The 13,346-nt window shown below is 30.0% G+C and overlaps 1 protein-coding gene and 1 long non-coding RNA gene across 7 annotated transcripts; both read right to left on the bottom strand.

Moving 5' to 3' along the window:
• Positions 1–3,804: 3,804 nt before the first annotated feature.
• LOC123920120 (MADS-box protein JOINTLESS-like) lies at positions 3,805–13,346 on the bottom strand. Of its 4 annotated transcripts, XR_006813452.1 has the most exons (10): positions 13,197–13,337; positions 12,464–12,659; positions 7,743–7,818; positions 7,474–7,535; positions 7,293–7,392; positions 6,917–6,958; positions 5,074–5,115; positions 4,807–4,964; positions 4,138–4,205; positions 3,805–4,041 (listed from the first exon to the last, which is right to left on the bottom strand). XR_006813452.1 is itself a non-coding variant. In XM_045972268.1 (9 exons), exons 2-9 carry the CDS (start codon positions 12,643–12,645, stop codon positions 4,190–4,192), a joined length of 678 nt encoding a protein of 225 aa, XP_045828224.1. In that variant the 5' UTR covers positions 12,646–12,655; positions 13,197–13,345; the 3' UTR covers positions 3,805–4,189. The 4 variants fall into 4 exon arrangements, 2 of the variants coding, with proteins under 2 accessions (XP_045828224.1, XP_045828225.1); XR_006813453.1 differs by lacking the exon at positions 6,917–6,958 and having other exon boundaries at positions 13,197–13,346; XM_045972268.1 differs by having other exon boundaries at positions 3,805–4,205; positions 12,464–12,655; positions 13,197–13,345.
• LOC123920121 lies at positions 8,751–9,504 on the bottom strand. 3 transcript variants are annotated; one of them, XR_006813454.1, is made up of 3 exons: positions 9,407–9,504; positions 9,202–9,260; positions 8,751–9,009 (listed from the first exon to the last, which is right to left on the bottom strand). It is a non-coding gene; the product is annotated as an uncharacterized LOC123920121 (long non-coding RNA). The 3 variants fall into 3 exon arrangements; XR_006813456.1 differs by having other exon boundaries at positions 9,418–9,504; XR_006813455.1 differs by having other exon boundaries at positions 9,202–9,251; positions 9,407–9,498.

Genomic DNA, 13,346 nt, shown 5'->3' with positions numbered 1-13,346 from the left:
CAAAATTTATTTTTTAGGTAAAATATTTGTTACCTTTATCTTGATATAGAAAATTCATATTTAATTCATACTCGTTTCGAAAAATACTAAAGTTTTGCAATAAACTTTATATATTGATCTATTCTAGACATGTGTCGCGGCGTGAAAAATCCTCGAGTGTAAACACTCAGAAAACATAGTCGCCACCGAATTTTATTTATCCCAAAAAGGGAAAGGAAAATATCGAAAAAATCTTGAGAGAAAATGGTCCGAGAACCGTGAGATGGATTCGGGAGTTGGTTATGCGAGGGGAAGATATTAACACCCCTTACATCCGTTGTACTCAACGGAACCTTTTAGAGGGAAGTTGTTTGTTTGCTTTAATGTGTTTTCAATATTTGCTTAAATGTTTGTTTCTTACTTCATCGCGATGTGGGGGAAAAAGTTTGATTTTTATGATTATGCCCGACAAGATGTTGAATCTTGCTCCTATGTAGAAAATGTATGTTTGTGGGTTGGTTGCTTTTAGACAAATGACATCTAAGTCACATTCTCGTATTTAAATGTTGCTTGTATGCTCGCACTTCAGAGGCTTAAGCGTGGTTTCTGTTATGGAGAACAGACAAAAATATCACCCGGTTTGTGAAAAGAGTTTTATTACTTTTACTGCGCCCGTGAGCAGAGAAAAGGTTTGAATGTGTTGGATTGCTTTTAGGAGTTTTTATGAAAACGTCCGAGAATGAGGATAATCCGAGTCACGAGCCATACGTCAGGGCCTCTAATCATCCGGGGAAAGAAAGTCATACGTCAGACTATCCCTTTTTATTCCATTTAACGATTAAGTTCTTTTATTTGATTTAAGAAAACCAAAAGGAAAGATGAAGCAGATGATGAAGTATTTTAACGTTTTTTGTGTTCGAGAGTGAGAATGATTCAAGTCACGAGCCATACGTCAGAGCCTCGAATCATCCGGGAAAAGAAAACCATACGTCATACCTTCCCTCTTTCATTCTATTTATTATTAAGTTTCGAATGATTTAAACAAAACAAACAGAAACAAAGAAATATGCGTGGACTGAAGCTTTTGTCAAACCGATTAATTTTGTCAATCATGGTTGTTCAAATAAGTGTTTTGAGAATGAGAATGATTCGAGTCACGAGCCATACGTCAGGGCCTCGAATCATCCGGGGGAAAAAGTCATACGTCAGACCTTCCCTTTTTCATTCTATTTATTAAGTTAAAGAACTTAAAAAAGGTACTTAAATAAAAGCATTCATGAGATAAAAGTACTTAATTAAATAAGCATTTATATTAGTAAACACTTATAAAAATAAGCACTTATGTGAGTAAGCACTTATTTGGATAAGTACTGGCTTTGAATAAGCACTTAGTGCCCGTTTGACCCTCCTTATTTTAGCCTTTAAAGTTACTTTAATAATAAAGTTGAAAATAAAAGCTTTAAACTTAAAGTTAAAGTTGTTTGGTATTTATTATTTTTTTCAACTTAATTATCACTTTTAAATTAAATCTGTTTGGTAAAATAGATTAATAACTAACTTATCATAAATTCATGATCATCTAAATTTAAAAGATAATTATCCTAATAATATAACAAACTTAAAAAAAGATAATAATAATAATAATAATAACAACTTAAAAAAGATAACTATCATAAATTCTTTTTTTTTTATGAAAATAAATTCTTTTTTTTAACCACTTATATTGTGTTTTTTTCATAAAAAAAAAAGAAAGACACTTCTTATTTTAATAAATTTATCAAAATTGTGTTTGACCCTGCTTCTCCTTAAAAGAAGTAGAGAAGTAAGAAATAAGGAAGGTCAAACGGACACTTAATCGATTAAGCAATTTAAGCAATTAAAACTCAAAACCCGCAGAGGGTGCAAGCAGAGAATGAGGGTTAACATATAGCAAAACAGAAGGACCAGACCCAACTGCCCAAGCCCAGTCTCCTTCACGTCCAAACAAAAAAACAGATTCAAAGTGTTGAAGCTCTATGATGTGTGGTGCAGCGCTCAGATCAGGACCTTCAGATCTATCGGATGGTTATGATTTTTAAAAAGCCAAAACAGATCCGGGTCTTCAATTCCTTTTAAAAATGACCAAACGGCTGTGTTATAAACTAAAGAGGAAGCCAATGACGTACTGACACGTCATCGTCTTCAACCTCTATCTTCTTCTACCTCAAGAAGAAACCATGATGAACACCACCATGGAAGCTCAATGGAGCTTTTCAGAAAAAGTCAAATTGGCCTAAAAAATCACAAACGAATATACCATTTCGTTTCATTTTTCACACTGATCATGAATCCATAATTATATTTCACATTAGAGGTCCATAAATCAAGCGACGCCGTGGAGAGAGGCGCTGCCGCCGCCGGGATGGGGCCAAAATTGAAGGTACGGGAACAATTTACTGTAACATGTTTTAAGAGAAACACACGAAATTGAGGGTACGGGACGACGCCGTGTTGAGAGACACACGAAAGAGAAAGAAATATTTCTTTTGAGAGAAATGTTTCAGGAGAGTAATTTACTGTAACATGTTTTAAGATTTTAAAATTACAATAATTTTCATGGGTGTAATTTGGAATATTTGTAAATTAAAAGAGTAATTTAGAAAACTTATATCTAAATAAGTATATTGAAATGACATGTTAAATTATCATTCATGTGGATCAATTAAAATTATACACCTCAACGGTGTACCGGTACACGTCCACATAATACGTGTACCGGAGTGTTCACCGTTTTATAATAATAAAATAAAAAAAATAAAATATAGAAATAATTAATAATTATTAGAGTAAATTTATGATTTTCGGTCAACAAAAATAATGACTATATAATTGTCTGCTATATACAGTACTTCAGAAACAATTCCTTTTGTAATTTTTAATGGCAATTATTATAATTATGGCTTGGGTCAAACTTGAAAAACCAGTGAGGAATAGTGCAAAAAAAATAAAATAGAAAAACATATAAATCATTTAATTCATTTATGACCAAAACAATATAGAAGCAGAATGACCTAGAGACTGACACGTGTACAAGAAACTTTGTTCAAAAGCTCTCAAATAATAGATACGGGTTTTATCATGTCTTTTAAAATATCAAATCCTTCGAAGTCAATATGATCTTTTTTAGTTTTTATTTAATATGGTATTGAAATGTGAAATATTCTTTAGGTATATAATGCAATAATTATGCACACATATGAAATAAAAATGAACTAAGAATGATAGCTGCTTAATGTAACAAATATGAGCCAAAATTAAACTGCAAATCATTTATCTTATTTTTTTATAATATTTTGATCCTTTATTTTTTTATAATATTTTGGTCATTTATCATATTTTTTTGTAATACTTTAGTCCTTTATCTTTTTTTATTCGTAATAAATAGATCCTTTATTATTGATAGTTGAATTTTTCACTCATACCCACTTAAATTTGAGTCCAAGTTTTAAAAAATCCAATTGGTATGATATAGACTATTGAAAATATTGATGTACAATTTTATTTTCAATAGCGCATATGAAAACTGAATATATAGTTAAACTTTTTGGGTGAACGATCTGAAAAAAATTTAGAAAGTGAGTGAAGATAAAATACAGTGAAAAATTCATTTTAATTTGTAGAAACAATATGCAAGAAAAATAGTACGTAGAGGCCACAATAACTACTATGTCCCATCCCATGTCAAGGACATCAATATTAATTAAGCTACTAAATTCCTACGTGTAACATACAATCTATTTCTTGTGCAGTTACATGCAGTTTTCAATCTGAATCATTGATATTAAATTGGACGAATAAGATTAAAAACTGTGTCTTTTATATTAAAACAATTTTAGTCGTTAATTTTAGATCGAATGATCACAATTGATTACAACGTCCTATTATAACGATAGGAAACCTGTTTCCTTACACATACATATACAATAAATTATATGCTTTTTTTGGGTACAACAAACCTATATTTGATTTGACTTACGTAGAAAGTTAATTTCTTCTTCACATATAAGAAGTTATTGCTTCCACCTGGGTGTAAAGACAATTTCAACATGGCTGGTCAATGGCCATTACAAAATCAGACATAGTCATGATTTTAGAAAAACATAGAAAAATTTCACTTACAAGAAGTTAAAACCCCTCATTGCTCCATTATTATAACTAAATATATTGCAAATTAGGGAAACGGCAACCTGAAAAGACCAAAAGAATTTTTAACACAAAATAACTAAATATATTGCAAATTTTTACCTACTTCTTCCAATCTCAAATATAATCAACCAAAAAATGTCAGTTTTTTAAAATTGTCTGGTGGCTAGAAATTCCACCCTTAAAGTAAAGGTAGATAAGTGGGATGACCAAAATTTGAACTCCAGCCCCTATATATATATAATGCAATGTTCCTACAAAAATATGTCATATTTCATTTATTAATGGTGTATATAAACAAAACTTATTTGATGCATCAATAATATTTAATGTTAATATTTTTTATTTTTTTGTCAAATAATTTAGTGGCTATAAATTCACCCTTAATGTGAATAAGTAGGATGACCGGAGTTCAAACTCGATCCTCTATATATATAATGCAATGTTTCTGCCAACCGAACTAAGCTCACGGGACTTACTGTTACTCGAGAATATTAAATGAGAATAACTGCATGTTTTTAAGAATTAATATAAATTAGGTTTTTATTATTTATATATGAGATCAAAGAGAGTAATACATGTCAAATTATGAGTATTTTTGAGTGAATGTTCTGATCCTGGTTCTTGAATGTTACAGTTACTTACCCTAACTTAAGAGATGTGTCAGAAGAATCGTGTTCAAGAGAAGGTCCACTATTGCAGCTGCATGCATTATTCATGGACTCTGATGAAACAACATTTTCCTGCATGGTATTATCCAAGTCCCCCAAGATAGGACTTTTTCCCTTAAAAAACATAGCCATCTGGGAGAAAGCACTTTTGTTAGCATAATATATAAAGTCAAAATCAAATAAAAGAAGCAAATATCATATAAAAATTAAAAGAAAACAGTGAAATGATTATTTCTCATACCTTTTGCTTTAAATGCTTGTTCTCCTCTTCTAACTTGACACCCTATTTGGAATATGGTTAAAGATTGCAAGGAAAATTAAGATAGCAAAATCCCGAGTTCAGAATTCAGAAGTGTCATGTGAATGCAAAACTAAAAACAGAGAATTTTTTGTCTCAACTCAAGTCATTAAAACTATGGACAAAGTGGTATTATACATTAAATTTCTTTTACCAATTGTTTTTTATATAGTAATATTAGAGACCGAAGTGGTATTATATTGTAGTAAGTGCAAGGTAAGTTAAGTTTCAAATTGTTTGGAAAAGTGGAGGTGGAGAACTTTGTAAGTGAGAGACTCGCAAACCTAATTAATGCCTTAAGGTTTAGGGTAAACATGTAGTGGTCAACTCACTTGTATTATGCTCTTAAGTCCAATGTGTATGATGATATGATCCCTCATGCAGCCCCTTCACGACTCAACAATGGTATCTTCGACAAAGGATTCTACTGACTGACTCCTTGTATCGAAGGTCTTCCTGACAAAGGTGGTCAGACAACATGTCCTATTAAGTATGGCCCGCTTGAGGGGGAACATAATGAATTGATGACTCACACGTGAGTGGGAAATTGTTGTGGTGGTGTGAAGTGAGTTAAGTTCTACATTGCTCGGAAAACTTAAGGTTGAGAACTTTATAAGTGAGAATTAAGAATCCTTAAACCTAATACAGCCTTAAGGTTTTGGGTAAAGATGTGATGTCCAATTCACTTATATGGTTGCTCTTAAGTCCAATGTGGATGATATCTCGGGTTGCCCCTTCATGAACCAACATATTATTCTACGGATCTATGACTTAAAAGAAAAGGTGATGCTATAACTCATTATTTTCACATTTCTATATGTTTGAAATACGGGTAGATGTGATGTCTTTGTTAAGAGTCTCATATTGGATGAGATATATAGCTTAAACATATGTTTATAAGTAGGATAATTTTCATCTTACAAACGAATTTTGTAAGATTAAAATGGTATAATCTATCCAATATCCATCAGATCACCTGCTGCTATTAGGTTTGCTGTATCGAGCTACTTGGGTCAAATTTCAGTTGTCTTGTCCTAAGTATGAGAGGTGTGTTAAGAATCTCATATTTAAGTAGATAATATGATTTGTATATATGTTTATATAAGTAGAATAAATCTTTTTTTATTTCCGTTGTTATGATAGTTGATGAATTGGGAGTTTGTTAGTTCTGCCTTTTTAGTTTTAAAATTTTTGGTAAAGGCCTGGAAACAAACCGGTTCATATTTAGAGAGGCCTTATAGGGGTTCCTTTGGAGCATCCATTGTATTCTTTTATTTTTAAATTATATTATATTGAATTTTTTTTTTTTCAAAAGTAAGACACTGCATTCAACTATAACTAAACCATATGGGTCAATTGGTGTAGTAGATAAAATTTTAGGTGTGCCCCTAGAATTTCTATTCATAGATTGGTGAGTTTTAAACTTTGATGTCGATATTTTTATTTTTTTCTGTGTGTGGATCCTTTGAATGGGTGGGAGCACTATTCTTTTATTTTTTTAAATCAATTATGTTGTTTTAAAAAAATGATGATGATGATGATTTGTAAAAAAAAATGATGATGAATACTGATTATTTTGATTAATTATTATTTATTTTTAAAATAAGACACTGCATTTAACTATACTATAGATAAATCAACAGGATAACATTAAATAACATTTTCTCTGATTTATATATTAGAAAAAGTTGGAACAACAAAAATTGATGAATTTTGTCTATTAATTTTTATTGATTTAACTTTTTCACATATTCGGAGCTCTATAAAATTTAAACTATTAACAAACCTTCATCTGAAGTGTGCCAATCTCATTCATAACCCTCTTTTCCTATAGATAAAGGAAGAAATTTTGCATTATATAATATATATAGCAATAATTACCAAAAAGTTAAATTAAATGAATTGCATTGGCACAACCAAGGGACTTTTTCAATTTAATCAAACGATCATTATAATTAAGGGAAATGATGTTTGTATAACAAAAATTTGTTGTACGTCAACTTGTGTGAAGTGTAATTTTTTATGTATTTTTAAAATATGTGTAAAGTGTACGTAGAAGATAATTAAAAAAGAAAAATAGAGACAAATATTGAAATATACAATATCATATACATTATTAATATTTAAATGTTCAAATAACATAACTAATAGATAACGCATACCTTCATCTGAATCACACGCTTGAGTCCTGTTTCAAGTTTTTTCTCCAATTGTTGCAGCCCATCTAAATTTAACCCTTCAAAATCTTCACCTTTCATTCCCCTAGTGAAAACATACAAATACAGAATTTTATGCACAAACACTGGCATTTCTTAATTTCATATTTCAAGAAAATTAAGAAACCTTAGTTGTTGGGTTTTATCAGCAACTTCCTTATGCAATTCAGCTGACACGCTTGTCTCTACCTGAAAATCAACCATTAGAGAACCAAAATAAAATTTTATTAAAATTTATCAAAATTGTTGGACCCAATATATATTAGATGACCCTAAGTTAGTTTAGATTAGTCAAAAAATTTATTGAGAAGTACAAGGTGATCATGATTAACTAAATAATTAATATATAGTTTTAAAATAATAATAATATATTAGACCTTGGTTTTGGCATTTTACCTGCAGTTGCAAAGGTTCGTCCAATTTGTTCAATTGTTGGGAGTGCTGATTATACCTTGCAATTATGTCCTTCATACTATATCAAACCAAAATAATAATTAAGGGTGAGGAAATGAGGAAAAGGTAGCATATGTATCAAATCGTTAATTGGTTTAGTAGTGTTTCATGCTTGATTTGGTAGGGAGGACTATGGTTCGATCTCGACAGCTATAATTGTTGAGGGCTAAAACCATTTGACACCAAAACTGACTCTTAAACCAAATAAGCCGGTCTAATGAACCGGATACAATTAGTGGTAAAAAAAAAAAGTTAAAATAGAAATAAACATATTGCGAAAAAGTGTCCAAATAACCCTTACACACCATTTCATCATATTAGTAAACTTTGACAAAGGGAAGAACCTAGCTAGTGTGACATATTATATATATATTAAAAGGCTTAACATAAGATATTGATTTTGCCCATTTATTTAGTTAATCATCTTGAAAAATTTGTATACAATTCGAGGAAATTTTAGTTCAATCCACACCACTCCAATAATTTGTTTTATTTATTTATTTGTATCCAATTTTAGTTATAACTGGTTGCTTTGTCTGTATAATAACTAGCAGCACTACAAGAAATTTGACATTTAGTGACGGCAAATGCCCGTAGCTAAAGATCACAAAACCGTTGGTATAGGCCAAAAAACCTACACCAACGGGCGTTTTGTTCCGTGGACTTTACTTCGCTGTACCCACGGAATTTTCCGTTGCAATAGCCTATAGCTACGGCAGTTTCAGTAGTTGGAAAAAATCATGGACCAATACCCACGGCCAATGACACCTATTGAATTTGCTATACCCACGGTGTTGTCCGTTGGTAAAGTTTTGGATTTTTATTTTTTATTTTTTTCTTCATATTTTTACTCAACAAATATATTTTTGCCCTATTTTTCTTAATAGTATTAAATATACACGACCGACTATATTTTTTGTATACACCACTATAATTATGAAACAAAACAAATAAAAAACTTCAATTATATTGAAAAAACAAATCTTACAAGCAAAATAGGTCAAAATGTCAACCTAAAGAGGATCATAATGTATTTAAAAATATACAACAAAGTCAGAACAATCTCAAAACAAAAGTTACAAGATATCATGTCAATTAAATTTTCAAATTACTATGTCAAAATCAAATTAGCTTTAATCTTCCACTCTTCCATCTTCTTTAGTGTTGTCTATACTTTGAGAATTTGTTTGGTTAGAGGAACTAGAACCCCCTGAAACATATTTTAAAAAAAGAATACAAGTTACAAACTGAACTTGATAAATATTTCCATAATATTGAATATGAACTCAAAGGGTAAAATATAATATATCCTAATAGATGGAACCTATTGACAATAAAAGGATACAATTCTATTTTTCAAAGACATCACAGAATCCTCAATGACATGTAAGTGGAATTATACCTAACATTTTTATGCTTGTTATTTGCAGTGTTTACTCTGAGACTAATACCCTGCATGTTCTTGTAAATTAAAAAGCAAGAATGAGTGACTAGATGTCTTAGGTATAATATGTTACAAACAAATGAACTGAAATATTATATAGCATATAGAATTAGGTACTGTAAACAAAAGAGTTATGTCATTGGTAAAATATTCAACTTATCACCTTGAACATACATGTATTGCAAGAAGGAAGTGACAATAAGTAATGTTCATTACAGCACCAGTAGCTTCCATGTGTGATTCAGTCATGGACATCCTGCAATCAATGGATAAAGAGGAAGTTAAATTAAATGAGACTTAAAGAGTAAACAAGTTTAAGTGGCAATAATACTAACTTAGACGTTTTAAGTAAAGTTAGCAAGTCTCTTTTATATAAAATGAATTTATTAACAGAACCCATAGTTCTACAGTAAGTAAGACTTGCCTCTTTTGAATTCACTTTTGAGTTTTTCAACCTTGTTGAATGATGACTTGAATCTACACTTGAACATGGTTATTTTATGTCTTCAAAAGAATCCATCAGTGCTTTTCATCTTAGCATTACCATGAGCTGATTTGGATGGGAGAGTAAGCCTCCTGTAAAATTAAAACATATACAACACAACCAATTATATAAATTTGTGAGATTGATGAGAAGATCAATAACTCTAAAAGACTAGTTAAACCATTTCATATTCTAGATCGGTGCATTGGGGAACAATTGAAACTAAAGCTAACCACAAATTTAAGGAACAACAAAGTCAATTAGGGTTTTTATATGGGATTTGAGGAAGAACACACAATTCAAATTAAAGCTAATGACAGATGTAAGGAGCGACAAAATCAATTGGGGATTTTATATGAGATTTGAGGAAAACACAATTGAAATTAAAGCTAAACACAATTGAGGAGAACTTACCTCGCGAAGAAAGCGATGGGAAAGAGCGGCGGGAAAGAGATGGGAAAGAGAGCGGCGGTCGACTCAGTGGGAGAGAGCGGCGGTCGACTCAGTGGGAGACCGAAGGATTAAGCGATGGGAAAGAGAATGTGATGATGTTAGGGTTTGAGATCTTTTGAGTTTTTTTTCTTATTATTTTCGGAAATCAAAATCAAAATAAGCAAAAAATTAAGGAGGGCAATAACCCCGCGCGTTCAATATTCACCAAATTCACAGCGGGAAATGTGAAAAAAAATTTCCAGACCTATACCCACGGATAAGAGACACCTACACCTACGGCTAGAACTACTGTGGCTAAAGGTGTCCGTTGGTATATGGAATATTTCTTGTAGTGCAGGACACTCGTGCGTCCGCACGGGAGTCGCGGCGTTGCCGCTCCTCACTTGGTAAGTTGAAAGTTATTGGAAAGTAGATTAACAGATAAAAAAATAGGAAGGATATAATATTTGGCAAAAAAAATAGAAAAAGAACAATGGTAAAACCATCACAAAAAAACTTTAGGTCTCCGTATTAATATAGGAATATAAATATAGATAATGTAGAAATTATGAAGAAAAAAAAGGGCTACCTTATTAATATATTAGTAAAATTATAGGTGTTGAAAAACACGAAAAAACTTATGTCCAGGTATTAATATATGAGTATATATGAGTATAAATATAGTCCCGTAAAAATTATTAAAAAATAGGCAATCGTATTAATATGTTAGTGAAAATATAGGTGAAAATATAGGTCTCGCATCAATCATCAAAATAATTAGGTCATTGTATTAAATATGAGTATAACCAGTAAAATAGTAAAAAAAATAGGCAACTTAATTTTTATTTTATTTTTGTTACAAACAACTTAATTAAAAGTATAAGCCCCGTAGAAACCACACAAACAAAAAAATATCCATATTAATGTATGAGTTTAAATATAGGTTCCGCAGATGTTATAAAATAACGGGCAAGCTTATTAATATGAGTAAAACACATAAGTCCCCATGTACCAAAAAAAAACACATAGGTCCCCAGAAATCACACAAAAGATTATGTTCTCGTATTAATATATAATTATAAATATAGGTCTAAAAAAATAGTAAAAAATTGAAAACTTCGATAATAAGAGTAAAAACATAGGCCCCGCAAAAATTACACAAAAGATTAGATCTTTATATATATTTTTGTAAAACTAAAGTTTTTTTTTAAAAAAATTTTGTTCCTTTTGTTTTACGATAAGAAAGTTTGTTTATTCCTTATTATATTCATATTTAAATAGAATTTATTACCAATTTATTGAAATTATTTACTAACTTTTAAATATGACACAAAATACTCATGAAAGTGATGATGTGTCAAATTATTAAGTTGGATAACATGAAATTTTCACATGTATCTTATAGTTATCAATTTAAGAAAAAGTAAAACGTACACTAAATTGCTACCTAGCTAATCCTAATAACTAGTACATCTTTGTCCTTTAAAAAATCAATAAGGCTTATTGTTATGAAAAATCAACTAACGAAATATGTGAAATGATCTGAGCCGTATATTTAATACCAACACACCGTCTGATTTCTGCTATTGAAGGAGATAATATACTTTGATGTACCTAAAGCATGACACCTATACATTCTTGCCCTTCTCGTGCAATTTATGTCGTACTATATAACAGTATTCTTTAAAAATAACTACTTCTTGATTACTATAAAAAAATTCATACCAATATCATAATAATTTAAAAAAATAAAAAAAAAAACAATTTTGTCTTTGTTTTTTATTTGCACACAAAATGACAAATACCATTAAAAATCACAAATCATAAAATTTAGAATTTAAATTGAATAAAATTATTCAACCTAACAATATTAAAATTAATTGTTTAGCATTATACTCTATTTGTGACATTTTATAAACAAATTTAATCTTTCTAAATTTATTGCATAATTAATATATCAGAATTTTATTATAGTCTAAATATATTGATAATGCAATGAATTAATAAATGTAAAATTTACTTATAAAATATTACGGAAGGAATAAAATATCACGGAGGGAGTATTAAAAAAAATGATACTTATGAGCACTATATTTTTGTCTTTTTTAATCTTTGTTTCCTCCTCTAAATTAGATATGAAACATAAATATGATGACATGAACACACATAAATTCAAACTTGAAAGAAAGTACTTGGTTGGTAGGGGCCGTTTTTCCCTTACCATTCAGCAAACAAATACAAAAACTCGAAAGAAGTGAAAAAAAAAGTACAAAATAGTAATTACAAAGTAAATACTGTACGTACCTAGAGCTGGCATATTCATAGAGTTTTCCAGTTGTTGAGAAAATCACAAGACCAACTTCAGCATCACACAACACTGAAAGCTCTTCAGCTTTCTTGAAAATCCCTCTTCTTCTCTTTGAAAATGTCACTTGTCTTGCTGTTGCATTATCTATTTTCTTTATCTTTATCTTTTGCCTTGCCATTAAGATTAATCTTCCTTTACATTTAAAAAAAAAATTATGATTTTTATAGTAAATAAAATATACACATAAAACATGTAATAATTAAGAAAATCAGATGTATATGTTATGTATATTTTTTGGGGGGTTTTTGTTTATTTACTAACCAACATGAAGTCACCAAAACCCTAGTTTCAGATCTGGTCATTAAGGTGTTTTCATCATCTTGTACGTCTTTATTTATTTGATCTGACAATCACTTATACTTTTTGTTTAGAATATTTGTTAATTAATAAGATTTAGCCGATTCAAAAAAAATATGGCCTTTAATAATAAAGAAAATTTTGTAAGAGAAAACATGAACAATAATAAACTAAAAGGAATTATCTTTTTGGGTTTTGGTTGGTTAAGATTTTGTTGAATGAACTCAAGTTCTAAGTGAAAATTAATAAATAAGTAAATGAATATTAAATAAACTTGTTGCCAATAATAGAAAGAAAACATGATGAAATTGATTGAGAGGTGAGGAAGATACAAAAAGAGAAAGAAAATGAAAGGAAGGAGAAAGAGAAAACCTGATTAGAATTGTGTGTGACTGTGTGTGGCTGAATTTTCAAGAAAGGAAAGAGGGTTTCTTCCCAAATATAGCTAATAAAGAATCTGACTTTCCTTCTTTGTTACCAAATAAATATAAATATCTTCAGAATATATCGTACGACATGTTT

This window comes from Trifolium pratense, linkage group LG4 (assembly GCF_020283565.1).
Source record: "Trifolium pratense cultivar HEN17-A07 linkage group LG4, ARS_RC_1.1, whole genome shotgun sequence".
Taxonomy (NCBI): Eukaryota; Viridiplantae; Streptophyta; class Magnoliopsida; order Fabales; family Fabaceae; genus Trifolium; species Trifolium pratense.
The sequence above is the reverse complement of the archived record's forward strand: the minus strand, read 5'-3'. Positions and strand labels throughout refer to the sequence as shown.